Source organism: Castor canadensis, chromosome 12 (genome assembly GCF_047511655.1).
Source record: "Castor canadensis chromosome 12, mCasCan1.hap1v2, whole genome shotgun sequence".
Lineage (NCBI taxonomy): Eukaryota > Metazoa > Chordata > Mammalia > Rodentia > Castoridae > Castor > Castor canadensis.
The window spans coordinates 33,912,101-33,939,567 of NC_133397.1; the positions used below are offsets into that span (position 1 = coordinate 33,912,101).

General features: G+C 41.0%; 1 protein-coding gene across 1 annotated transcript in view; it reads right to left on the bottom strand.

The window, feature by feature from the left end:
- Positions 1-18,549: 18,549 nt before the first annotated feature.
- The window catches only part of Thumpd2 (THUMP domain 2 tRNA and snRNA guanosine methyltransferase), a 48,665-nt gene continuing 39,747 nt past the window's right edge, over positions 18,550-27,467 (bottom strand). The window contains exons 9-10 of the mRNA XM_020187063.2: positions 25,669-25,777; positions 18,550-19,502 (exon numbers count right to left, since the gene is read on the bottom strand). Coding sequence (XP_020042652.2) covers positions 19,172-19,502; positions 25,669-25,777 — 440 coding nt within the window. The 3' untranslated portion in view covers positions 18,550-19,171. The remainder of the gene's footprint in view (positions 19,503-25,668; positions 25,778-27,467) is intronic.

The following is a 27,467-nucleotide window of genomic DNA, read 5'->3' on the forward strand; positions in this document are numbered from 1 at the left end:
ATGGAAAGTAGAATACAGCTTGGCAAGCAAGTAAGCTCATTAGAATAATTAAAGGGACTATTAACCCAAACTAACCCAGACATAACTTGAAATGTGTTATGAACTAAGTACTATGGAACATTTATTTGATAGCTCAAACATTATTAAGTATGTAACCTCAATATGGTTTTACACCTCAATTTAAACTTTCCCATTTATGTGTGGGCGTTTTAAATCTCTAATTGGAATTCTGAAAGGAATGCTTCGGAAATGATTTCCTTTTGAATGCAAATAGCTATACTGACCAGAACGCTTTTAAATTGCATTTGAATTTCTCTAGGGCCCTGTCCTTTGACCAGAAGGAACAAGTTTTTGCTGCAAAATCACCACAAATGCATGAAGCAGCCCAGGGCACACAATTGCATGCTGGGAATATGTTCTCCAATGTATTTTCTCTCAGGATGAAGCCTATATTTGGCAAACCTTCAAAGCAAGATTTTTAATTGCTCTAAACTCTATTTGAAGCTATCTGCCTGGAGCCTCTACCAGAGGAAAATAAATTGATTGGCTATTAAAATAAGATACTTTTCTGTCCTTATTTCCTATTTTTTTTTCTCCCCTCTGGCATTCTCTGTAAAATAGCGCCTGCTACTTGTAAGGCCTTGGGCTATGTATTGGTTTCTCTCAGGTCTCTAAATTTTTTGCAGACAAGAACCATCAGTCCAGAGTGGAGAAAGCAAGGGAGCAGTGGTACAAGTGAGGGTGCTGAGATGGGCAGCAATGCTTTAGGGAGACTGGGTTTTATTCTGGCAATAGAAAGTAACAAAAAGTTTGAAATAAGGACAATGGTGTGATCTGATTTTCACTTTAAGAATATCAGTGTTGCTATTAGATGGAGAATGGATTGAAAGAAACCAAGACCGGAGGTGGAGAAGCCAGTTGGGAGGGAGGATGTGCCAGAAATCCAAGAGACAAGATGGTGATGGCCTGGACTGAGTGTTGTGGCAATATAGTCAGAGGAGAAACCAAGCAACACTTGGAGGAGTGGAGAACTCAGATTTTAATTTTTACGCTAGCGGGCCCAGACGTGTACCAGTGTCTGAGCCCCGAACAAAGGATTCACAGGATATTTAAAAGGCAGTGCAGGGCATCAGGTTACAAGGAATGTGCTCTCCCATAAAGTAGGGCTAGTAGTGGGTTAGAGACCTAAGGTTTAGATAAGAGCAGCGGGGGAGGCCTGCTTTGGAAAGTTTATTTACAAGTGGAGACAAAGGAAGGCAGGAATGGGTGCTTATCTCTGCATGGTGCCTTTCATCTTGGTCCCAAACTTTTGCATGGCTCTAATGGGCAACTCCTTACAGCTCTGTCCGAGGTTACAGCTTTTAATTGACAGTTTACCATGTTTTACAACCCTGTTTCAAGGCTATCTTCCTCTTCATGAGCAGGTGGCAAAGAAGATGGAGAGAAGTGGGTGGACATGTTTTAGAGATAGCACTGACAGGACTTGGTGGTAAATTGGATGCAGGGGGAAAAGAAAGGAGAGTTCTCAAGGATGGTGCATAAGGAATTTTTAGAGATAGGTTATTTACTAAGGAAACTGACTGTTGTACCAAAAAGGGATAAAATACTTTGAAAAGAAAGGCAAAAATGCTGGCAGAGTGGCTCAAGTGGTAGAATACCTGCCTAGCAAACATGACAGCTTGAGTTCAAACCCCAGTACTGCCAAAAAAAAATTAAGTATGAGGAAAGGCAAAAAGAAAAAAAAAAAGCTAAGTTTTATGGTAAACTCTGCTGCCTAAGATGTTATTTATCCTGAACTGAGTGGAGCCTGGGACTCGAAACTGTAGTTGCAAATCTGATTCAATGGTCCCAATGTTCCTTCCTTGAAATTATCCAACTGCCAGTTGATTCCTCTTTGATTTCTAGTTGTTCTCCAGAAGCTGCCTATACAGGTTTAGAAATAGTTGACTATTCATGGTGACTGGGAAGATTTAAGTTCAGGTTCAAAGGGAAAGTATGTACTGATTGTGGGTGAATGACTGTGAGTGAATGGGAAAGGCCAATGACACATAATGGTGACCCCCAAGTTAAACCACATCTAATAGATGATTGGTCTGCTTCAGTTAAGCATTTCCCTTTTCTGGAGCTTACTGAGATTCTGAAAAGGAGTCCATGCCAGACATTAGGCATCCTGATATTCCTGGCATTCTTAAAATGTATAGGTCATTCCACTGATGATCTGTTCACATTACATAGCCTAAACTGATCACACTACCTCTTGGAGTGGGAGTTACAAGGATGGGGACTGTGCTCTTGGGTTACCCCAAAAATCTCCTAGGCCTACACAGGACCTTAGAGGTGAATTCCCTTAATCCCTGCATATGTGTGGAGTGACATGTGGATTCTGACAGTGCAAGGTTCACAGAGGTTCACTAGATTCTGACAAGGATGATCCAATGGCCACTGACCATGTTCCAGAACAAAATAGGTTCCAGCCAATCACAGCCAGATGTCAAGCTCAGGAAGTTTCATTCTTAAATCATTAAATACCTCCTATTTCTATGTTAATGGCTTTGCCTGTCAGTCAAGTCAACTGTGATGAGCACATAAGTACTTGCTTTAGAAACTTGGCCATGCCTGAACTGAACTTTACTCAGCTGTGGCTTTAGTGGGTTTCAAACTCATTGTCCATGTGTAAAAGACATTGCTTGAATCTGTTAATCCTAAGAGTTTAAAATGCACCCAAAAACTTGAATAAATTGATGAGGCTTTCTCATTTCTCTGCTAAGCCCTCGTTTTCCACTTGTTAGTTGTGGACTCTGCTGGGTACTCAAAAAAAAAAAAAAAAGCAAAACAAAATCTCAGTCTTTTAAAGTACTTTAAGAGAATGACACTAGTCACATTCCTGTTAATTCTTAGGTTTTCTTCATTCTTGTTAGAGATTAAGAAGAGGTGAAAGGAAAGCTCTGATTCCCAAGGTGCTTTCTAGTTCTGTCTCTTGGCACTAATGAGAGGGAGTCCCTGAGGGAGAAGATGCTTATCTTGTTATTATTGCCCCTTCTTTAAGGATGGAGAGGCTGGGTGCTGTGGCTCAAGCCTGTAATCCTACTTGGAAGGTGGAGATCAGGAGGATTGTGGTTGGAGGCCAGCACAGGTGCTCTTGAGACCCCCATCTCAACCAATGGTGGGGCCCCAAAGATTTCACATGTCATCCCAGCTACGTGGGGAAGCACAGATAGGGGAAATGTGGTCCAGATCGGCCTGGGCATAAAGTGAGACCCTATCCAAAAAATAACCAATGTGAAAACAGCTGGTGGAGTGGCTCAAGTGGTTGAGTGCCTGCCTAACAAGCAGCAAGCACAAGCCCCTGAATTCAATCCGCAGTACAGCAAAAAAAAAAAAAAAGAGAGAGAGAGAGAGAGAAAATAAGTCTCATGGAGATTCAGTAACCTTCCCTAAAATACTAAGTGGCAGAGCTGAAGTGTGGTTTCCAGCCTACTCACTCCAAAGTCTTTCTGTTGATGGCAAATGGTGTTTTCAGAAGACCTTGGTTCTTGTGTTCCAGCATGGAAGAATCCAAGCAGAACACGTGGGTGTAAATGGGGTTTATTAAAAGTTAGGGAAAAGGAAACACAAAGGGAGCATGGTGGGGTGCAGGTGGAGTCTGCCAGCAGAGACAGCGTGCTTTTTCTTTTTCTTTTAAAACTTACGCTAGCCCGTGCGAAGGGCAGACGCAGGGAATTCCCACCCGGTAATGAACGAGTGCAGAGGGGCATGGGCGATTCCCAGCCAGGTGAAGGTGGTCTGGGCCATCCCTGCACAACCCACATGAGCCCCAACTTTTCAACTTCTAGCCTGCCTCATTTCCACCTCCCCACCCAGCATGCATGTCAGCTACCCAAGACCCCCTGTACACACCAATAGTGTGCATCTCTAACCGTATCTGAGCCTGTTCTCAAGTTTTTACACATCTAGATAGATTCACATGCCCCCATATTTTTTGACAGTCACCCTTGGAAGTAACTACTCTGTAGTTTTTAATCAAGCTGCTGTTATTTCTGAACCAGAGCACACACTGCCCTTGTAACGCAGTAAAGAATGCCAGGCCTATTTTTATAAGCACAGAACTTCTTACATGACTGACCTTCAAGAGACCTTGTAGTCTGCAGTAGCCTAAAGGTATGACAGCAATTTTAATTACGTTCTTGGCACTCTCCCCACAACACATGAGAAATTCCCATGTCAGCAAGGCTGTTCAAACATTTAATATTTAAGTGGATAGGTCCTCCTTATTTTGTCCCGTGAAAGCATCCCTGATGGCTTTAAAAAAATAATTAAATGAAAGCAATTATTCAAAAAAGGACACCGTATAGCCTCGTGGTTAGAAGTAGGCAAGCAACTCAGACTCAGGAATTTTAGTCCTGGCTTTGTGGCTGTCTTGATGCGTGGCCTTGAAAGTCAATCAACTCTTCTGACCTCTCAGGAGAATTCCAAAGAGGTGCTTTCCAGAGATGTTGGAATAACCACACATTGAAAAAATACTTTGAATACTTCTATAAACTTTTATTTTCTTTATTCAAGTTGAATGTGAAACATAACATATTAAATGATATAAACAATCAAACAAAGCCATCTGATATTAGTTAATACAAGGATACCTTCCAAGTTTTTTTTATACATTTCAGCTTTTTATTATATATATAAAATTATTTTTGTTTTGCTTTGTATTTTGCTGTTGTTTGAGACAGTTTCCCTGTGTAGCCCAGGCTGGCTTTGAACTCTTGATCCTCCTTGCCTCAACCTCCTAAGTGCTTGGATGACAGATGTGTACACCACAATGGCCATATTTTCTCTTTGAGAGATTGGTCACTGTGTAGTGACTTAGGAAAAAAATAAAACAAGTCAAATATACCTAGAGATAGCTTGGGAGATTCATGGAGGCAGCAATTGTCATCCCTGTTGACAACAGAAGAAACTGAGATGTGGCACATTTGCTAAGCTCTCTCGGCCAGTCCCTGGCATGGGCCAAACTCCCCACAAAGGAGTGAGCTAGATTTTGAGGTGGGCCATATCTGTGTAAGTATCTGTCTTCTTGCTAACATGTCGATGGAGCCTTCGCCTCTCTGCTGTGACTACACTAAATCGCTATCGTGCCGACATGTTTCTCAAATAAAATGGACTTGGGAATTGAAACTAAACCGACTGTGAAAGGTAATCTGGGGAGATAACACAAGTGATTAATGCAGTTTTGACTCAAAGGATGAACCAGTTTTTAAATAAAGAATTCTCTAAATAAAGTAACAGTTCAGAGTGTTCACAGCAGTGAGGAATGATTTTCAAGATTGAAGTGACGGTGAGGAAAGAATGAGAGTGAGCTGGAGGGAGGGCCGAGCGGGGCCATGCACAGGGAACACGTGAATAGCCTTCTTCTTGCAGGCCCATCCAAAAAAACAACAAAACAAAACACAGTTACTGTTGTGAGGCACATGAGTAAGAACGAAGTGGTGAAGATGAGATTTAGTATAATTTCATTATTTTTCATAGCAATCAGACTGTGGGTCTGTGATACGCCTACATAATCATGAAGGGTGTCACAGAAAATGTCAAGTTTTTCCCTAGGAATGGTTGAGCAGCTGGCTCTGTACTGCGTGGTTCCATGCATTTCAATGTCACAAAGGAAAAGAAAAAGATCTTCCTTCAGGGAAGATTTTTCCTTTTGCCTTCGTGATATTGGAATACGTGGATTTCGATAAAGGGGAGCTTTGTGTAGCATCCAGACCTTTCTGGCTTTATTTGCTTATTAACAGTTAACCTTGAAAAATAATTTGTTTGGGGGTCAGTGGGTGTAGAGAAAATGTTAGACATTGGATGCTGAAAGAATAAGGGAATAAGTAAATGGAGTAGTGTGGAGACGGTGGTTCCTGAACTTGTAGGGTAGCCTCACCATTACAATTTCTCAAGGTTATTCATTCATTACTTGGAATCCTAGGATTTTTGACTCAAGCTCTTTGTGATCTCTTTAAGAGTAGACCCCCAGCAGCCAAATGGTTTTGGGGGCCTCAGTGAAAAGAGAGACATCTCAACAGTATAGAACAAGGATACATGTGGTCTTAGAATAAACAACCAACGTTGTTCATTTGCTCTTTCACTCATGGAGTCATTTATTTACCAAGTCTATGTTGACTTGGTAATATGGTATATGTCAATGACTAATAAATACAGGGGGTAAACAATGAACAAACCAAAGCTGCTGCCCTCGAGGAATTGCAATTTTAATAGTAGAAAAGCAGACAATAAACAAACATGTCTTGCGTAGTATGTGGTGGTGATGTGTGCTATGAGGAAAGAAGAGGTACCCAGGAGATTGGAGCATGCAAGGCACCGTGGTGGCTAGTTTAGATAGGCCCCCCTCTAATAAACAGACACATGAGCAGAGAGCCTGAGCAATGCAAGTGTCAGGGAGATGTCCAGGGAGAGGACGGAAGCCTAAGACGGGAGTGAGCTTTGCGTGATCCAAGGTCAGCAAGAGACAGAATGAAAGGGTGAGTGTTGGGGTGAAGGAAGAAGGGGTACCAGAGACCAGATCAAGACTGCAGGCTTTATTCTGAATAAAATCAAGCCATTAGAAGATTTTGAGCAGAAGAGTTATCTAATCTTACTTATTTAAAGACAAAGACAAAAACCCCTGGCTCAGTGAATTAATTTTTCTTGGTTTCTATGTTAAACCCAGAGGTCAGTACTGGGCATTTGGGGTTCCCTGGCAAAAATCCATGGTGAATAAGGTTACTCTTTCCAAGGTGAAACCCATATCAAATAGTTCAGAGATATTAAGGGCAGGTGTCACAAAAGGGTAGCTAGAAGGGTGATAAAAAATGTTAGAAATAATGTATAAGCCAGAGGTCTGCAGTAACAGCTCTTACTTGGTTCAGCCTTGAAATGCAGTTAGGAAGGAACTCTTTGAAGACTGACAATATTAAATGATTGTGGCATTCAGATGGCAAAATTACACTTCAAATCTCTTGATTCTCTTGAACATAATAAGTTCATCGAACTTAATTGGGAGAAGCAGCTGAAGTCTTCACTTACTGAGGCATGGTTTCAGTTGTTTCTTTAATCTGCTCTCAGATGTTTTCTTGGACTCTGTTCATTTTACTCTCTGTCTAGATTTTTTAGAGTCGCTTCAGCCCTCCATTTCTAAAATTCTGAGGCATTCCCATCTCTCCTAAGCCTGGATTTCTGGCTAGTGCCCGCCCACCCCCTGCCTACTTTCAGAGAACTGTCATAACAGGGTCAGTTTACCAAGGAGCATCCCCAGAGACCAGAGCCCAAGGTAAAGCAAGTACTCAGTGGCTGCCTGAGAACTGTGTGAATGGAGCAAATGATGATTGACTGACTATGAAATCAGAAAGCACGTAGGAAAATAAAAGCATTCAGGAAAACGTGAAATTTCTTAATCAGTAGGATTTCTCTGTTAAGGCTGTGCATCTCACCTATTTTAGTCCAAGGCTTTCTTGCATAATTTCCTGAACAGTCATATTTATCTAATATCTAAGTGAACAGTTCCTCTTAAACTTCAATTTATTTTGCATCCTTAATGAGACTCAGTTTTCCAGGTTACACAGGAGGTCAGTGTCTCCCCTGATAGCTGTGTGTCTCTCCTTGATTCACTGTTCTTAGGTCCATAGGCATTTGTGTGTTTGCATACAAGAGCCAGTTTAATATAGCTTAAAAAACATTAATTAAGAAACATTAATTATTCTTGTACATTTCATAGTGAGCCCTGCCCAGTTCCCCACTCTGAAAATAAATTACCTGCAAGGAAATCTTTGTCTCATCTCTGGTCTCTCTGGGAACCTAGGTTGGTAGCTGGGTTCTAGACATAACTGTCCCTGCACACTTAGGAGCAATGTCTCCAACCCACTCCTCTGTGCCTTTTTGTCCAGTGGAATCAAGAATCCAAAATAATCAAAACCTCTAACTCAAAGGCTTCAGCACTGTGTCAGCTGACAGGAAATCCTCTCTGGAACTATTTTGTAAAGAACATCATTATCCATGAATGACCGAGGTGCTCATGGAAGATTACATAGACATGAGTAGTTTGGGAGTTTGGGAGGTACCCTTTGTCACAGAAAGAGAGGCTGGCTGCATTCGAACCCAGGTTTCTACAGAACTGTTGGCTTTTTCCTACCTCTCCCTTCTTCCTGGTAGGGTACTGCAACGTAAGGGTCCTGAAGTTTCTCAGGTACAGGGAAACTGGCTTTCCAGACAATTCCTGTAAAGAGTTGGAAGTCCAAATTCAGAATACCTGGCACCAAGAATCTTATGTATTTCCCTACTGACAACACTACTTTGGTTGCTCTATAAGAAAGAAGACCCACGGGCTGGTGGTGGTGATGATGGTGGTGTGGTTATTTGTTGTAATTGTTCTTTCTATGAGATAATAGGGAGATCAAGGGAAGGTGTGGAGTATGTGTTGACCCCTCATTCAATAAGCAACAGCACTGAAGCCTCCCGCCTGGGGCAAGAGGCACTTTAACTTCTAAACCAGAGTGCCCAGAGGATGCTCCAGTGATGAGATGTATATGTTGTAACAGGATAATTAGGAGCACTGTGGTAACAGGTGACTTTCACTCCCAGCTCTTGCCTTTTCTCACTATGGGAGAAACAGCACCATCTATTGGTCGCTGGTTCGTAGCACACACAAGCTGTAAGGGGGCTAAGAAGGCACCTCGCCCTCTGGGGGAGTTAGCTTCCTGCCTGAACAATAACTGAACTTTCAATAGACCAACTTGCCATGCCCTAGGCCTTCTGTTTCAGTGAAGGAATACATGATAAGACAAGATATCCTGAGTGTCATCTATCATCTATTTCACCCACATGCCTGCAAAATGAGCTCTTCGGTGAGAAGAATTATTGAGTGAAAATAAATGACAGCAAACAAGGCAATTTGGTAAGTCTATGGAAGGTGTTGATGGCACAGAGATCCAAATCCAGGAGAAAGTTATTCAGCAAGGACAAAATATTGCCCTCTCCACCAGGGAAGGGTCTCCTATATAATTCTCCTGGTTGTAATGTATAAGTCTCAGGGTTGGTCACTATACTGTCACTAAAAATTTACCAGCAGTGGCAGTAGCCACACTGACCTTGTTGAGAATTACTATTGATCTACTGCATTGTCTCCATCGCTGATACTTGCCTATGAGACCATTGAGCAAGTACCAGGGTGGCTGGGGAAGGAACACATTGACATCCACAGGGCACAGGACATCCAGTGGGGCATCTTGTGACCATTGTAGTGGGGCACAAATATTCTTTTATACTGAGGCCTGTTCTGAGATGCCCACCTACATTTCCCACCCACAGACTACCTATCCAAACTCTAAGTCACTACCTGCGACACGGTGAGGACATGTCTGTCTCTCAGGCTATCTCTCCTTTGAAGCAAAGTGGACTGCTCTACATTCTGCAAACTGGGAGGACTTCCTTTCCCACTGTCTTTCATTCTGAGTAGGGGACCAAAATGCCCTAGCAATTGAATTTCAGCAGGCACCAGAAAACTTGCAGAGTTGTTGGGTGCAGTAGATCCCAGCACTTGGGAGGCTGAGGCAAAGGGACACTGTCTCAAAAACCAAATAAATTTTCAGAATCATCTGAAAGCCAGATTTGGCTTCCCTCCCCCCCTTGAACTGCTCATGGGGAATTCCTCATAAGACCATAGCTGTTAGAGAGGGGATGCAGTTTGGCAGAGGCACACTGCTGGGTAAGGCACCAACCTACCAACCTTCCCAGCAGCTCCTGAGTACTGTTGACCACATGGAGCTTGGCACTGACGTATACTTCTACCTGATGAGCACATGCTGTTGAACTGGGCACACGAAACGTTGTGCTTGGTGGACCAAATTACTCCCTGTTTAAGATGGGCAGTGTAGGTCACATGGCCACCTAATGTCCTGCAGTCCAGCCCCAGAAGCAAAACAAGAGTTATTTCCAAAAAGAGAGTAATTACTTGCAGAAGAGAGCTTGGTTTGGGTCCAAAAGCTAAGAGGCTGCAGCTGTGTTTCCCCTACTGGGATTTGCCACAGGCTCTACACAACATCCAGGTCTGCCACAGATGCTCTGAGCACCAGAAGATCTCCTGGGCTGTGAGTGCATTAGTGTAGAGCTGCTGATGGTGGTGTCTGGACCAGCTGGAGAGTCCTCTCTTACCCATTATCAGTAAATGAGCCAGAGACGCAACCCCAAAGGTGATGTGGCCTGCCTTCAGATGCCAAAGGGTTCCATCAAGCATCTGTGCCTTTCTAATTGGTGGCACTAATGACTGAAACTCCTGTAATGACATGGTGTTGTTCTGTTTGACTATTTTGGTAGGAAGGGGAAGCCTAAGGAGTGTAACCTTGGCTCTTCCATTAATCAACAACCTTACATCATGGGTCACAAAACCATTATGGGGATTCTGCAATTACTGAGGGAGCTATTTCAACTATAGACTCAGGAACTGGGCAAATTATCCTTTAGTTTTTCACTGAGAAAACCGAAGAAGTCAGAAGAGAACTTCTACAGTGTACCACAGCCACATCTGCCCACTGTCCAGCATCTGCTTCCACTTACAGTCTGTTCTACAATATGTGTTCAGGAAAGGGCACTAGCTCAAGTATTTTTGCTAGGTAGAGGAATGATGTCACTGGAATATGGAAATTGGGTTGGTTCTTAAGTGACTTTCCCTCCCTTAGCATATGAATGTTTTGTGTCACCAGACAAGAGCAGCTGAATAGGAAGGGCACCAATGCGGTGAGATGAATGAGCGAGCTGCTCACATCCCATGCTCTTATTGGTTCAGTTTTACTACAGGTTCTGCCTTGAAAATGCTTATTGTATAAGTCATCAGCTTCCTTCTGCCTAGTTCTATCACAGCTGCCTTTGCCCTTTTTCTGAAAAGGTGAAGTCTTTTATTTATCAATGTATTTACTTACTAGGAGTAAGTAAGTAAATAGGAGACAGGGTCTCACTCTGTTGCCCAGGTTGGCTGTGAACACCCTGGCTCAGCAGTCCTACCTTCAGGCATGTGCTACCATCCTCAGTGTTGTGCTAATATGTTTATTAAGATTGGCATTTGGTTAGATTGCAAAGTCGGAAAGGTTTGGGATGGTCTGCCCAACCCTGTGTTTCTTAGAGCATGGATTTGAGAATGAAAAATATTTCAGTAGTGCATATATCATATTATAGCAGAAAGGTCTGTCTGCTGCCTTTCTACTTATAACCATAGAAAAATTATTCATGCTGCTACCTAAAGCTAATTCCTCCACTTATGGACTGCATTCCATCCCCTTGTTCAAGGACTTTGCTCCAGCATTTTCCCTTTTTCATCATTGTTTCGTCTTCCCTAGTACAGTCTCTTCAACATTGCATAAAATCAGACATATACATATATATATGCACATACATACATATATATGATTTTATTCACATATATTCCCACCCCCTACCAATCTACCATTTCTTTGCTCCCCACTTCTGCAAAACTCCAGCTCTTTTCCTATTTTCTCTTAAGCCCCATTGCAATCTGGTTTTGTTCCCCTCCTCTCACCAAAACTCCCGTTGTCAAAGCCACTAATGACCAAATTGTTGGTAAACCCAAAAGTCAACTTTCCTTCCTTTTCCTTCTTGGTGGGTCAGCAGCATTTGTAGGGTCACTCACTGCCTCCTGCATGCCCTGCTCATGTATTTCCAGGCAGTCACTCTCTCAGTTTTCCTCCTAGCTCATGGGTTGCTCCACCTTGGTCTCCCTTGCAGCTTCTTCTCTTCTCCCAGCCTCGTAGGACTCAGCCCTGGTCTTCTTCCTTTTTTCCAACACTTAATCTTTTGCTGATGCCATCAGTTTTATGCCACCTAAATGCTGACAATTTCCTTCTACATAGCCCCGGAGCAGACCTTCTTTCTCATACTGCAGATGCATATATTTAATTGCCTATTTGACATCTCCATGTGGCTTAATGCACGTTTCAAAATTAGCAAGTCTAAAACTGTCTAGCGAGCAAGTCTAAACTAGATTCACTAGTTTAGACTGTCTCGACTAGACAAGTGGAAATTAACAGTGTCTAGACAATCAGGGCTAAAACTGAACTTCTGATATCCCCCAAACCTGCCCACCCCATTGCCCCTATAAGCCTTTCACTCTTTCAGTTGATGGAGACTGGTGTTCCAGGTGCCTGGCTAAAAATCTTCCAGTCATTTGTCTTTTCTCCATGTATCACATCATGTATCAAACACATTAGCAGATCCTGCTTATTCTACTTTCAAAATACATCCAGACTCTATCTGCCTCCTACCACATCTATGTTGACATCCTGGAGTGAGCTACTATTTTCTCTTACCTGAATTATTGTTAAAAAAAGAAAAGAAACTCCTAGCTAGCTGGGTGTGGTGGTGCACATCTGTAATTCCAACACTCAGGAGGCTGAGTCAGGAGGATTTGAATTCCATGCCAGCTTGGGCCACTGTCTCAAAAACAAGCAAATAAATATGCACCCCTTCAAAAAAAAAAAACAATCAAAAAAACTTCCAGCTTATTTCTTCTCTTCCACCAGTTCCTCCTTATAACCAATTTGCAAACAGGAGTTATAGTGATCTTTTAAATGTAATTTAGACTTGGTCACCTGTTCAAAATTCCTTCAGTGGTTTTGAGTAAGTCCAAGTTCCCATGACAGTCCTCAAGGCCTGTCTGACCTAACCCTCCTCCCCTACCTGCCACCTGCTCCCTCTTCAACCTATCTCTCATTCTCCCCCCACTTGCTCTACTCCAGGCACATTTGCTTTTCTTCAGATACACCAGGCACTCTCCTGCCTCAGGGTCTTTACAGTGGCCATTCCTTCTGCCTGGAACATTTTTTCATCTCCTTTAAATATTTGCTCACACCTCACATTCTCAATGAGGCCTGGTCTATTAAAAACTGTAAAATATTTCTCTCTATCCTTCTATACATCCTGACCACCTTACCCTGCTTCCCCATGGTTATCACCTTGTAACCTATTGAATAAAATGTTATTTCTTCTTTCTTCCCTCCTGAATGAAGGCAGGGACCTTTATTTGGGTTACTGTTGTCTTCCCTCCCCCCACCAAGTGATTAAAATGGTGTCTTGGCACATAGTAAGTGTGTGGTATTCGTTTTCAGTGACAGGACTTGTTATTAGGCGGTCAAGAATCAAAGGTCCACTATCACCAAGCCCAGGATCCTCACTCTGACTGGTGGACTGTGGGGGCAGCTGGGCTCCCAGTGATTAGGGCTGGCGTGAACAGCTTGTCAGCCAACACTGGAAAGGCAGAGCATTCATTCCCTTCCCTTGGTGAGCAGTTATCTTGTTAAGTGGTTACAGGTCTTTTTGGAGGAAAGCAAGGAGGGCCCTTTCCCTGAGAGGCATTTATGCTTTTATTCAAAGTACTGTAGTGTCCCAGAGCAATTAGGCAAGAAGAAGGAATAAAAGGAATACAAATAGGTAAAGAAACTGTCAAAATATCCCTATTTGCAGACGACATGATCCTATACCTTAAAGGCCCAAAAAACTCTACTCAGAAGCTCCTAGACACCATCAATAGCTACAGCAAGGTAGCAGGATATAAAATCAACATAGAAAAATCATTAGCATTTCTATACACTAATAATGACCAAACTGAAAAAGAATATATGAAAACAATTCCATTTACAATAGCCTCAAAAAAAAAAAAATCAAATACCTAGGTGTAAACCTAACAAAGGATGTGAATGACCTCTACCAGGAAAACTATAAACTTCTGAAGAAAGAGATTGAGGAAGACTATAGAAAGTGGAGAGATCTCCCATGCTCATGGATTAGTAGAATCAACATAGTAAAAATGTCGATACTCCCAAAAGTAATCTACATGTTTAATGCAATTCCCATCAAAATTCCAATGACATTCATTAAAGAGATTGAAAAATCTACCATTAAATTTATATGGAAACATAAGAGGCCACGAATAGCCAAGGCAACACTCAGTCAAAAGAACAATGCTGGAGGTATCACAATACCCGACTTCAAACTATATTACAAAGCAATAACAATAAAAACAGCATGGTACTGGCACAAAAACAGACATGAAGATCAGTGGAACAGAATAGAGGACCCAGAAATGAAGCCACACAACTATAACCAACTTATCTTTCACAAAGGTGCTAAAAATATATGATGGAGAAAAAGCAGCCTCTTCAACAAAAACTGCTGGGAAAACTGGTTAGCAGTCTGCAAAAAACTGAAACTAGATCCATGTATATCACCGTATACCAATATTAACTCAAAATGGATCAAGGATCTTAATATCAGACCACAAACTCTAAAGTTGATACAGGAAAGAGTAGGAAATACCTTGGAGTTAGTAGGTATAGGTAAGAACTTTATCAATGGAAACCCAGCAGCACAGCAACTAAGAGAGAGCATAGATAAATGGGACTTCATAAAACTAAAAAGCTTCTGTTCAACAAAAGAAATGGTCTCTAAACTGAAGAGAACACCCACAGAGTGGGAGAAAATATTTGTCAGCTATACATCAGACAAAGGACTGATAACCAGAATAAAAAACTAAATTCTCCCAAAACTAATGAACCAACAAAGTAATGGGGAAGTGAACTAAACAGAACTTTCTCAAAAGAAGAAATTCAAATGGCCAAAAAACACATGAAAAAATGCTCACCAGCTCTAGCAATAAAGGAAATGCAAATTAAAACCACACTAAGTTTCCACCTCACCCCTGTTAGAGTAGCCATCATTACCACCACCACCACCACCAAGTGTTGGCGAGGATGCGGGGAAAAAGGAACCCTCTTACACTGCTGGTGGGAATGTAAACTAGTACAACCACTCTGGAAAAAAATTTGGAGGCTACTTAAAAAGCTAAACATTGATCTACCATTTGATCCAGCAATACCACTCTTGGGGATATACCCAGAAGAATGTGACACAGGTTACTCCAGAGGCACCTGCACACCCATGTTTATTGCGGCATTATTCACAATAGCCAAGTTATGGAAAGAGCCAAGATGCCCCACTACTGATGAATGGATCAAGAAAATGTGGTATTTATACACAATGGAATTTTATGCAGCCATGAAGAAGAACGAAATGGTAAATGGATGGAATTGGAGAACATCATTCTGAGTGAGGTTAGCCTGGCCCAAAAGACCAAAAATCGTATGTTCTCCCTCATATGCGGACATTAGATCAAGGGCAAACACAACAAGGGGATTGGACTTTGAGCACATGATAAAGTGAGAGCACACAAGGGAGATATGAGGATAGGTAAGACACATAAAAAATTAGCTATCATTTGTTGCCCTCAATACAGAGAAACTAAAGCAGATACCTTAAAAGCAACTGAGGCCAATAGGAGAAGGGGACCAGGAACTAGAGAAAAGGTTAGATCAAAAAGAATTAACCTAGAAGGTAACACCCATGCACAGGAAATTAATGTGAGTCAACTCCCTGTATAGCTATCCTTATCTCAACCAGCAAAAACCCTTGCTCCTTCCTATTATTGCTTATACTCTCTCTTCAACAAAATTAGAGATAAGGGCAAAATAGTTTCTGCCGGGTATCGAGGGGGTGGGGGGAGAGGGAGGGGGCGTAATGGGTGGTAAGTGAGGGGGTGGGGGCAGGGGGGAGAAATGACCCAAGCATTGTATGCGCATATGAATAAAAAAAACCCCACAAAGTTCTGTAGTGTCAAAAGATTCAGGTGTGAGAACAGGGTAATGCGCTGTGACTTTTCAATGGTTCAGATTAGACCCCTCCTGGCCAGACCTGGCTACTTTTTTGGTTGTGCACAAGAAAACTTTAGTAGACTTCCAAGTACTTGGCACTGAGGGAGGTCTATATACAGCCTTGGTTAGCTCTTACCCAAACCCTGCAGATGAGACCTTTCAGACACCACTTTGGCCTTGCTGCCCATTATTTTCCACACTTCTTTTGTCTGTGGCCTTTACATGCTGCCTTCTCCGTCCCTCTCCAGAATCCCATTTTCCCCAGCCTTAGGCGTTCAAGCACTGTGGAACTCCCTCCACTTCAATGCACTTCTCAGTGCTGTAGTGGAGGGCATGGCTCTGGGATTTTTGGAGTCACAAAGTTGGAGGGTGGATATCATAAATCCATCCCAATATGCCTCCCTCACAAGTCTTTAGATTTCTTCCTCTATAGATCCATAAAGTTCTGCTATTTGCTTCACATAGTGTGGGTGACTTTTGAGTCCAGATTTCAGTTGCCAACTGGGCAAACTGGTAGAACACCTCCTATCTGCCCATCCTAACAACTAATCCAGGACCTCTGCCAAGTGCACCTGTATCAATGAATCAGTTTGATTTTGTTGGTCTGGGGACCTAAAGGACAGATGAGTGGGTCAGTATCCCATCCCCCATGGAAAGCACTATGGGCCCTGCACCCTGAGGAACTCATAAATCTGCATTCCTGCATCCTGAGGAGGAGATACATTGTCTCATAAATCTGCCACAGGGCTGATAAACAGAATGCTCTCAAGGTTGTTCCCCCCATAAGGGGCAAACAGACCAGTTCATCAGAGAGCCTGCGCACACAAATCCATGGCCAATGAAAAAAACCCACCTAACCCTTACAACTAACCAGAGTTAAAGCATCCATAAAAAGTCCCAACCTTCACCTGAGCAGGGAGCCATCAGTTTCTGGGCTCTGCTGCACTGCTCGAGCTGTAGCCTTTTCTTTCTCTCTAATAAATCCTACTTTGTGTACCGGCCTTGTCTGACGAATCAATCAGCTGCCTCATGAGCCAGTTCTCTGGCCTGTGAGGGCAAGAACCCTTGACACTGGCCCACAATATTTCACATGGGCATGTAACAACTTAAAGTCCTATCCATCTTTCTTGGAGGTGACATAATGTATCCTCACATTGGTAGTGTTACAGAGTGTGAGGCAGGCTAGAACTAGGAAAAGTTTGGGGCTCAGGTATGTTGCCTGGGAATGGGTCAGACTACCCTCACCTGGCTGGGAACTGCCTTTGCCCCTCCCCACTCATTCATTATTGGGTGGGAACCTCCTGGGCCTGCCCTCCCACAGGGTAGTGTAGATTTTAAAGGCACCTGAAAAAGAAAAGCCCTCTTTCTCTCTCTGCTGGTGGACTCTACCTGCACCCACTTTGCCTTCTTCTTTTTCCCTTTCCTCACCTGGCAGAAGGGGTGACTCCCCTTTTCTCAATAAAGCTATCTGAGCTCACCCCACCCATGTGCTCTGATTGGATTTTTCCATTTGGAGCACAAAACCCATGATCTTCTGATCACTGACTGCACCAGCGCCATTAACATTTGGATTTTGTTTTGTCAACTAACAACGTTTGGAGTTCTCCTGATGTGCAAGCTCTTTCCTTCTCATCCCCCAAACCTGACAGGCTCTTACTTTAGCTAAGGTCCTAGAAGAGATGAGGCATGAAATAGATGAAGGAAACTGGTTTCTCCTTGTAAGGGAATCAGGCTCACTGCCAGGACCTTCCAAGAAAGCCTCATCAGTCAAGGAGGCAGAGCTGCTTCTGCTGGCACAGGAGGCTGAGTGGGTTTGAGGTATTTGAGTCATCTGTGTCTCCGTTCCAGTTCTCATGGTCCCCACTTTCCTAATAAGGCACTCACTTTCCCCTAGGCAATCTAGCTAGGCTGTGAATTCAACTGAAGTAATTTGGTACTCACAGGATCAAACCTGAGTTTGCTTTTCTGCTACCTCAGTCCAACAGTTACCAAAAGTAAGAGGTTCTCTTGGCACTGGCAGAAGAAATTCCTGGCATGTTACTAGGCTTTACACCAATGTTTCTTAACTTGAGCACTGCTGACATTGTGGACAAGCTAATTCCTTGTTGTGAGGGGCTTGTCCTGTGTGTTGTAGATGTTTAATAGAATCCTTGGTCTTTATTCACTAGATTCCAGTTCTCTTTCTTCTTCCCAAGTTGTATCAGCAAACTGTCTGTGGATACAGCCAAATGTCCCCTAGAGGATGAAATTGTCCAATGGCTAAGACTACTGCATTAACTCAAGGAATAAAGATGACAAGAATCTCCCTGTTTTTCTTTGTCTACTGAAAGCAGACAGTTCACTCTCAGGTTCCTGACGCTTCCAATAGCAGCAGGTAAGCACAGAAATAATGAAATTTTTCACCAATACATGCCATAAACTTTCTTTAATACTAGATGTAACCTTTCCTTAACACAACTAGACTGGATAACTAATAACAGATTCACATTTCTGGGGCTTTCTGCTTGAAACAGAACATCTGTCTCCATATTAGAGTTCTATCTGATAACAAGCAAATCTAGATAGTTTTAGCAAAAATGGAATTTAAGATTAGTATTTGAGATTAATAGGTATCTCCTGGAACTCCTAGGAGGGCCAGAGAGCCAAGTTACAGGCTACCTGCCTGGGGCAGTGCTGAAACCTGAGGACAGAAATGTGGATGAGCCAATATAAAGAAGTAGTAAAAAAAATTAAATTAGAACATATATTTTCATTAACCTTCTATTTCTGTTTCTCAAGTAGTGGACACAAGCAACAAACTGGATTTCTGCAAACGAAGGCGAGGGACAATTTATTTCTGCTTTTTGAAAGAAGCAGCTTCATTTTCATCACATTGAAGGTCTCCAGTTAAAACTCGCGTTGGTACTGTTCTCGCGTTTCACGAGTCATATAAAATGTATTGTGAATAAAAATTATTTTCATTTCGATGGAGAAGAAATTATTGGCTAAAATCAAGTTTAATATATAAAACATTAAATATAAAAGTTCCTACATTTCTAAAAATCTGATAGTTAAAATATGACCGTTTTTTGTTGACTGAGACACACTCATGTGAACCCCTGGAAACTTTCTCTTGGCTGTTGGAGCTTCTGCTCAGAAACGTGCATGGCGTAGTTTTCACACACAGATCTTTTCACACTCTGACAGGTCTTTTCACAGAACTCTGACAGAACCTTTTCAAAATATTCACTAACTGCTTTTTGTCAAGAACATTACCCACTTCAGAGTATAAAGCAGAAACGCTTACTAAAAAGTCTGTCAATTAGATACCCTCTGTCTTCAAGGGATGTTTGCTTGGAACTATGAAGGGTGCTGTAAAGAACTCTGCAGACAATGGGATTTCAGTAAACATGTCTAAGGTCATGCACCTGGCTTGTGACAGTAAGTCAGCAGTCTGGAGCAGAACTTTGCCCCTTCTTATATTTGCATATGAAGGCATCTGTCTTTCCAAGGCTAACTTTGTAGCATTCCACTGGCAACAAAGAGCCAAAGGGTGACATTTTCTTGAAGCACTCCTGATTACTGGCTTCACCTGAAGATGACACTATCTCCGATGTGCCAGTTTTTAATTCAGGGTTCAAGCAGTTCTTCATTCCAGGGTCCACAGTATGGCTGCCCTTGGGACTCAAAGGGATGCTGCTCTCTCCACAGTCTTTAAGGCGCCTGTGGTGATCTTCGCTAAGCAACAAAACAATGGTTCCACCAACATGCAGCACTCTGACAAAAAAATAATAATTGGGATGAGTATTTCTTTCGTCTTAGACAACAAGCAATCCCACTTTATTTAAAATACTTGTTTTAATTTGAAATTTAATTTCATCTATTTAAATACAAGGGTTTTTGATAATTAGGTAGCATCCTCCATAATACATATTCATTATAGTAATTATGGAATCTCTAGTACGAATCTGCTTTAATTATCTATTTTTATTCTACTTAAAAGACAAGTTTCAAAGTAACTTGTAGTCATATTCCAACAAATGATTGTATAGAGGAAAAGATAAGTGACAGAACCCTACAGAATCAGCATATTTAAGTAGGCCAGAAGCTGATGGCAGAAGAAAGTCACCAGGGAAGAATTAGGACATGAACAAAGAGATGACAAATGGAAGATCAAACAAAGAAGGCAAACCTTGAAATGTCAGCTTCTTGGGAAGAATCCATTTACTCAGTTATTCAACCCAAGTCTGGTGGCACTTACATGGAAATGGTGATACAGTTCCCTGAGTTGCCAAAGATTTACAACAGGGGGGAAGAAATAAGTGAAGGCTACAATAAAGGCATAGATGGGAGGCTGGGACACATGTCAGGAGGGCCCCAAACATAGGCACAGGACGGGAAAATTCCCTGAGGGTGAACATCTGTACTGCAGGAGTGAGCCATGCAATGATAGACAGGGGCTGGAGCCCAGGAGGGTGACTGGAGGCAGCATGGACAGAAAGGCAGGAAGAATGAAATGCAGGAGGCACTGAGCACAGTTCAGCCTAGTGGGGGAATCTGTGGAAGGTAGAAGAAGAGTGGGAAGGAGAGCAGAGTTCAGCTTGGAATGTGCTGATCTGAAATGTGGATTCCAACAGACAGCCAGGTACACAGCCTGAGGGTACAGAGAAAAACCAGGACTTGAGTTGTAGAAAGATAAATTTTAAAATGGTAAGTGGCAGATAAAGCCATAACGGTGACAAGTGACACCATAATGGTGGGGGGTGGCAGAGTGAGAAGACACTAAGACCAATAAGGAGGGGTAGAGGAAGAGAAGCCTGGGAAACAGCTGTCCTCAGAGAAAATCTGGACAATAGTGACGTCATGGAAGCCAGAGGAGCATAGTCTCAAGAACGGAATGGTCCCAGCAGTGTCAACTGCTGCAGGAGAAACAAATGACCAGGATAACATGTCATCAGGGAAGTAGAGGACAGGAGACCTAGCTGAGGGCAGGAGCAGATGCTGGTCTACTGAAGCTGAATGGAGAATGGAGGTAAGGAAGTAGAGATATCATGTGCAGACTATTCATTCAAGAAATCTAGTTGAGTAGGTAAGGAAGCAGAGGGACAGACAAGAGGACCAAGAGTTAAAGGGAAAGATGTAAGGAGCTTATGCAGCCTTCTCTCATCTAATCCATCAGCAAATCCAGACGATTCTGTCTCCAAACCACATCACAGATTCAGCTACTTCATTTATATTTTTCCTGGACGATTGCAACACTCTCCTGATAGACAGGTCTTGTTTCCATTCCTGCACTCCTCGATCCTCCCTTCCCAGTTTCCACATAGAAGATAGATGTCAACTCTTTAGCTGCTTTATTGTACCTTCAGGTAAGGTCTGAACTCCTTCACAAGGCTCCTTCACAATCTGACCTCACCTGCTTTTGTAATTTCATGGCCTGCCTGCTTCCTCTGCACAGGGGGCTTCCACCAGTGCTCAAACTCACCAAGCTTCTTCTTGCCTTGGGACATTTGGTCCTGAGGCTAGCTCTACATTTAACACTCATTTCCTGTGTACTTTCTCATCACTCAGGTCCAGAGTTCAAATATCACCTCCTTGGACAGGCATTTCCTGACTACCCGTCTAATGTAGTTACTGCTTTTCTCTATCTCCAGTAAAACATCCTGTGTTATTTCCAGTCATGATCTGAAATGATCTTGTGTGTCACCGTATTAACAATCTGTCTTCCCACACTGGGTGTTTGGGGCCTTGCCTGTCTTAATGACTGCTGTACCCTCAGGTCCTACTGCAGTGGCAGTGCATGGGATATGCACACACCTTCAAAGGTACCTGGGAGGATAGTTGAATCTCTTGGAAAGAATGAAGAGATGAACGGACTGAAGATAAGAATGAGAGGACAGAGCGTGGTCCTTAAGGAGGAAGGAACTAAGGAAACATCCTGGCTAGAAGAGAGACCACTTCCCACTGAGGATGTGGGGTGAGGACTGACGCAGACTATGGGACACAAACAATAACACACACAAATATCTCCGAACACGATAAAAGAAAAGACAATTAAAACAATAAATGAGATAAAACTTTCTTATCTACTTTACTAACAAAGACAAACAACCTGATACTTAGGATGCAAAGCATATGAGTATTCTCATTGTCTCAGCACATTAGCAAAAACGTAACAAAAATACAAAGTACATACAACCTTCAACCCAGCAATCTTACTTCTAGGAAATTCTCCTAAGAAGATTTAATAGCTATAGTAGAGTAACAGTGATTAAGAATGGTGACAATAGCTAATATTTATTGAACAATTATTAAATGCTTTGAACTATGTATCATTCAGTCCTCTGAACTGTCCTTTCAAGTATACCCATTCAGTATTGTCATATTGCAGAAGAAACTGAGGTACTGTGGTTTTAAGCAATTTAGTCATACAGTAAGTCTGAAAAACTTTTTTTTTTTTTAATTTTGTTTTTTGCAGTGCTAAGGATTGAACTCAGGACCTACTGCTTGAGAGGCAAGTGCTCTACCACTTAAGCCCCACCCACCAATCATTTTGCTTTTTTTCACTTTGTTTTTCAGATATGGTCTCTTACTAACTTTGCCCAGGCTGGCTTTGAACTTAATGGTGATTCTCCTGTCTCTGCCTTCCAAGTAGATGGGATTATAAGCAAGCACCACCACACCTGGCCCAGGGCATTGCTCTTTAGTAAAAAAAAAAAAAAACTGAGAATTACATGTGCATTTATACATAAGTACTGGTTACATAATAGTACATACATATAGTATTATATTATAGCAGTCACTAAAAATTATAGTATACAATACAAGTAATTAAAAAGGAAACATACTATTGAGTGGGGGAGAATCACAATACAGTAAATTAAAGATTATTCTAGCTATGCACAATTAAAAACATGTATCTATTATTGCACGTGTATAAGGCAAGATGCCTAGCAGGACATTTACTGTAATTTTTTCAAATAACAGAGAAAATAAAAAAGTAAAATTTACCTGAATTTATGTTAGACAGAGATTGACATTTTTATGAAATTTCCTTTTATGTCTTTCCATGTACCTATACACAGGATTTTTTTTTTTTTTTACTAAGAAAGTTATTCAGAAATTACAAAGCAACATTTTCTCTGAGCTAGTGTTCCTCTGAGCACTAGTATATGGGTATTTAATGATAATGATGATGGTATTATTTCTTGAAAATAATTGTATAGTCAATAGATTGGAGAAACTGTATCAAACCACATAAAAGAGGCTTTTCTTTTACATGTGATTCTGCAAAACTGGGGTCTTGCACAAATAATTCTAAATTAGGTGGCCATGGAACACACTAGGTCTTTACCCTCTTAACCACCTACTACAAATCCTCTTACCAGGCAGTCTGGTGTGCTTGCTGTACCTTGAATGTGACTGCTGCTTCACTCTTCACTCAAGAAATACTTACAGAACATCTGCATGTATAAAACATGATGTGGTCTCCTTTTTAAATTCTTTCTAAAATTCTAACTTTCACTGGAAACTTGCTTCTTTATGGAAGACATTTCAGGTCTCTTGGGCACACAGTGCCTCTTCTCTTTCCTTCAAGTTGAGCAAGCTGAATTTTTATTTTTGCTCATGTATTTTACATGGTTATATTAGAGAGGAAAGCCCAAATACTACTCCAAATTCCTCACAATGCTCTGTACTGATGAAATGGTTAATCTTTAAGTAGATTAAAAGAGGAAATAATTGAGCTGAGAGTATATAGCTTATGCCACCAGAGTGATCATTTTCCTTATGACCTTTAATTCTGAGTGCTTGCTCTTCTTGAAGAATCTAGTTCTGTGTTACATACAAGGTTATCTATTTCCACTGCCTCTTATGAACAGGTTTATTGACCTCTTGTAGTTTTCCCAATATGATTCCCCATCTGTCTCAATTTCTATCTGGAGCCTCAAATGATCAGCAGACCACTGGGAGAAAAGTTATGTGTAAGCAGATATTAATCTATATCCCCACCTACTTCCCAAAAGGACTTGAAGTGGTTTACACTGAGCAATCAGGTCAGAGCTAATAGACACTCAGTACTTCCTAAGTGCCCAGAACTGTTCAAAGAGCTTTAAATTCACTGAATCTTCAGAACAATGCTATGAGGTAACTATTAAGGTTTAAAGATTAGGTTCAAAGCAGATACGCAGCCTGCATATGTCTGAAGAACTAGGAAGTGAATAGAGCTAAGACTGCAGCCAATGTAGCCTGACTCCAAAGCTTGTTTTAACTACTATATTGTGTTGTATAAAACCTAAAACCACAAAAGTCAAAAGTTACATCAGAAATGCTGGGGGCAGGTGGCAAGGAAGCTTGGTCACAGAAGGAAAAATCCCTTATATTTAAATATATATACTTTGAACCAGTCCTACTGAGGCCCTCTAACTACACAAGAAATCTTGAGCATTCATCTTCCCAATTCCCAGTTACATATTTAAATTTTCTGCCATGGTGAGAGAGCAGTTAAATCTACCAATGTCCCACTTTAAATTACTGAGTAAAAGCCAAGGCCAGCTTAGAGAAAGTCAGGCTGGTACAACTTACTATTGCTGAAAGGGCTGTACTCAAAATCCTCCCACCTTTCCCCCACATTGACTTGTGGAGATATCTAAAATAGGCAACACTAAATTTGCAGTTAAGTCATTACTTCCCTGGAAATTTCCAGGTTAAATGCACATCACCGCTCATACATTTTAGTATCTCACCAGAAACTGGTTAATGGTATCGATGGTGAATTGCCTACTTAGCTTTGAAGACTAGTTATTAACCTTGACTGTGTAAGAGAATCACTCTGGGTACTTTTAAGCATGATGACTCTTAGGTCCTATCCAGGGTCATTAAATTAGAGCCTTGGTGGGAGAGGTGGGGAATAGGCATCAGTGTTTTAAAAAATGCTCCTGCAATGGTTTTAACATGAAATCAGAATTGCAAAATCTGCTGGAGAGGAATGTGATATTGGACTGAAGAGAGTATAGGTGTTCAGGAAATATTTGAATTACAGGTGCTGCTCAGAAAGAGAAGTCCCATACAAAAATAACAAAATGTAACTGGGCAACAAGGTAAGTGGTTTGGAAAAAAAGCTAATTCATAAAATAGTGTGGAGCACCCAACTTACAAGATGCCCTGAGATGGCTCTCACATGGGTTTAGACATGGAGCCTTGCTTTAATTTTCCTTTAAAATGTTAGTCTTGACACTCAATTTTTTCCATTCCAAATACATGCTCATTTTTAAAAGCCAGTGACACATTATTTCCACAGTAGGCTCATAACATTTATGTTGTCCTATTCTATCCAATGCTCAACTAAGACAATTTAACACGACTTGATCTCTAGTGGTATCCATTCATTCCTGTATGTTTTCTAGGGTCACTCCTTTATCATCTTAAATGACTGGAAAATCATCTATCTAGACCTCAATATATGAGCCTCTCAAAGAAATACCTCCATGAAATTACATTCCTGTAGGCCAACATTAGAAATCACGAGATGAACAGTATTCTGCATTTTATTTCATAGCCGATGGCGGTCTTGTCCATTATGTTACTGAGTGTTCCTTACTGTAACAGAATTCTATTCTGATGGCTGTGTGATCATAAGGAAGTTGATCTTCCTGGGTTTCAGTTTCTCTCCCACTAAGTGTGGGATTGACACACAGGTTTTTGTGAGAATTAGAATTATATATGTACCTACCCCAGTGACTGATAAAGAAATTAGTTTTTTTCTGAATAAGGTGATATGGAATCACATCTATTTTAATTGCAAACTTCTGACTTGAAATCTTAGAAAATTAAGTTGTGAAAATCTGGGAAATTACTACAATGCACTCAGATCTTAAGAACTATGATATATTTTGGTTAAATGCCCAATAGCTAAAAAGTTAAGGAAATAAAGTTGATGACTTACCTTTCCATTGCTTGTAGAATGCTTTTGATGTCTTTTCCTAACCTAAACTTCTTCCCAAATGGAATGTCAGAAATAATAGTATCAACACATTCTGAAGGCAGTGGTAAATCTGAAATACAGAAATCATGGAATCCTATTACCATTTAAGGTCAAATATTCACAACTTCAATATTGAGAGAATTGTTTTTGCATGTAAAATAAAATTTAGGCTTGGTAATATTTTTTTCTGTGGAATTCTGAAATGCTTTCAGAATCACTAAAGATAAATGGTATAGTTATTATATTCTCTTCTTTGAAAAATGACTTTTCAGGTGTGATAAAGTATGACATAAGTTAGAATTTAAAATTAACCAGAAAACTTAATTCTCTAAACATATTACATATATATAGTTGCCAAATCCATGAAGAAACACATTAAGTTGTCTAGAAAAACTTTTTACAAATTATATTCTATGATTTTCATTTCCATTTTGATTATATATATATATAAATATAAATATATTATGTATATATTTGTATGTTAGATTAATTGTTTTTAAGGGAGAGGGTTCACAGCTATCATTGTATTTTTAAAGGCAATTCAAAAGGTTAAGATTGTAAGAGTGGCTCAAGTGGTTCAGTGCCTTCTTAGCAAATGTGAGGCCCTAAGTTCAAACCCTAGTATTGCCAAAAAAACAAAAAAGGTTATGATTATCTTTGTGAGTCCTAAGACTAGAAAAAAGGCAACACAATCAAAAATCAACACAATAAATATTATCACTAAATACAATTAAATAGTTGATTATTAAATGTAAATTTTCTTTTCATTGTAACATTTTCTTCTCATAAGTTACACTATATAAGTTAAAACACCCAATCTCTCTTTTTTTGTTGTTGTTGGTTATTTTTTAAAAATTATCATATTATTGTGATGCTGGGGGTACATTATGACATTTACAAAAGTGCTTACAATAGATCTTAGTTAAATTCACCCCCTCCATCATTCTCCTTTATCCTCCCTCACCACATTCTTAGAGTAGTTTCAACAGGTTTCATTTTTCCATTTTATGCACGAGTACAAAATATTTCCACCATATTCACCTCCTCCACCATTTCCTATATCCTTCCCTCTCCTACTGGTACCAACCCTCAGACAGGACCTGTCTTGCCTTAAGCACCAATCTTAACACATTTTCTAAGTATACTTTTCACTTTCTACTTATTTTCCACCCATCAACTAAATTAAGTTAGCTATTGATACGAAAGATGCCTCACTTTTCATTTTGATTAGATTCTTATTCTGTAGCAATGCAGTGACATTTAATCTTTATTAAGTAGTATATAAATTTTTGTTGGTGGGAAATTAAAAAATATTAAAAAATCTCATCTGGGAACATTTAATGAGCACCTGCTATCTTTCTCTTAGTTCTAAACCTTATGTGTATTAGCAGAACAGAAAATTGTTAGAAAAAAGTAACAGGGTACTATTTTTCTAGACCTAGGCAGGACCAGGTATGCTGGTGTACACCCATAATTCTTGCACTCTGGAGGCTAAGGCAGGAGGATGGCAAGTTCAAGGCTAGTCTGGGCTACATAGTAAGGCCCTACCTCAAAACAAATAAACAAATTTAACAAAACACCAAAAACAAACCAAGGCAGGAATTCTCCCCCCCTCCATACCGTCCCCTCCCCACCTCCAGCACTGGTGCATGGCAGACAAGTGCTGTACCACTGAGCTGCATCCCTAGCCTGCCCAAGTTGTTTCAACTTCATGCACTGAGTTTTAGAGCGCTGACAGAAGACACATTCATTTGATCACT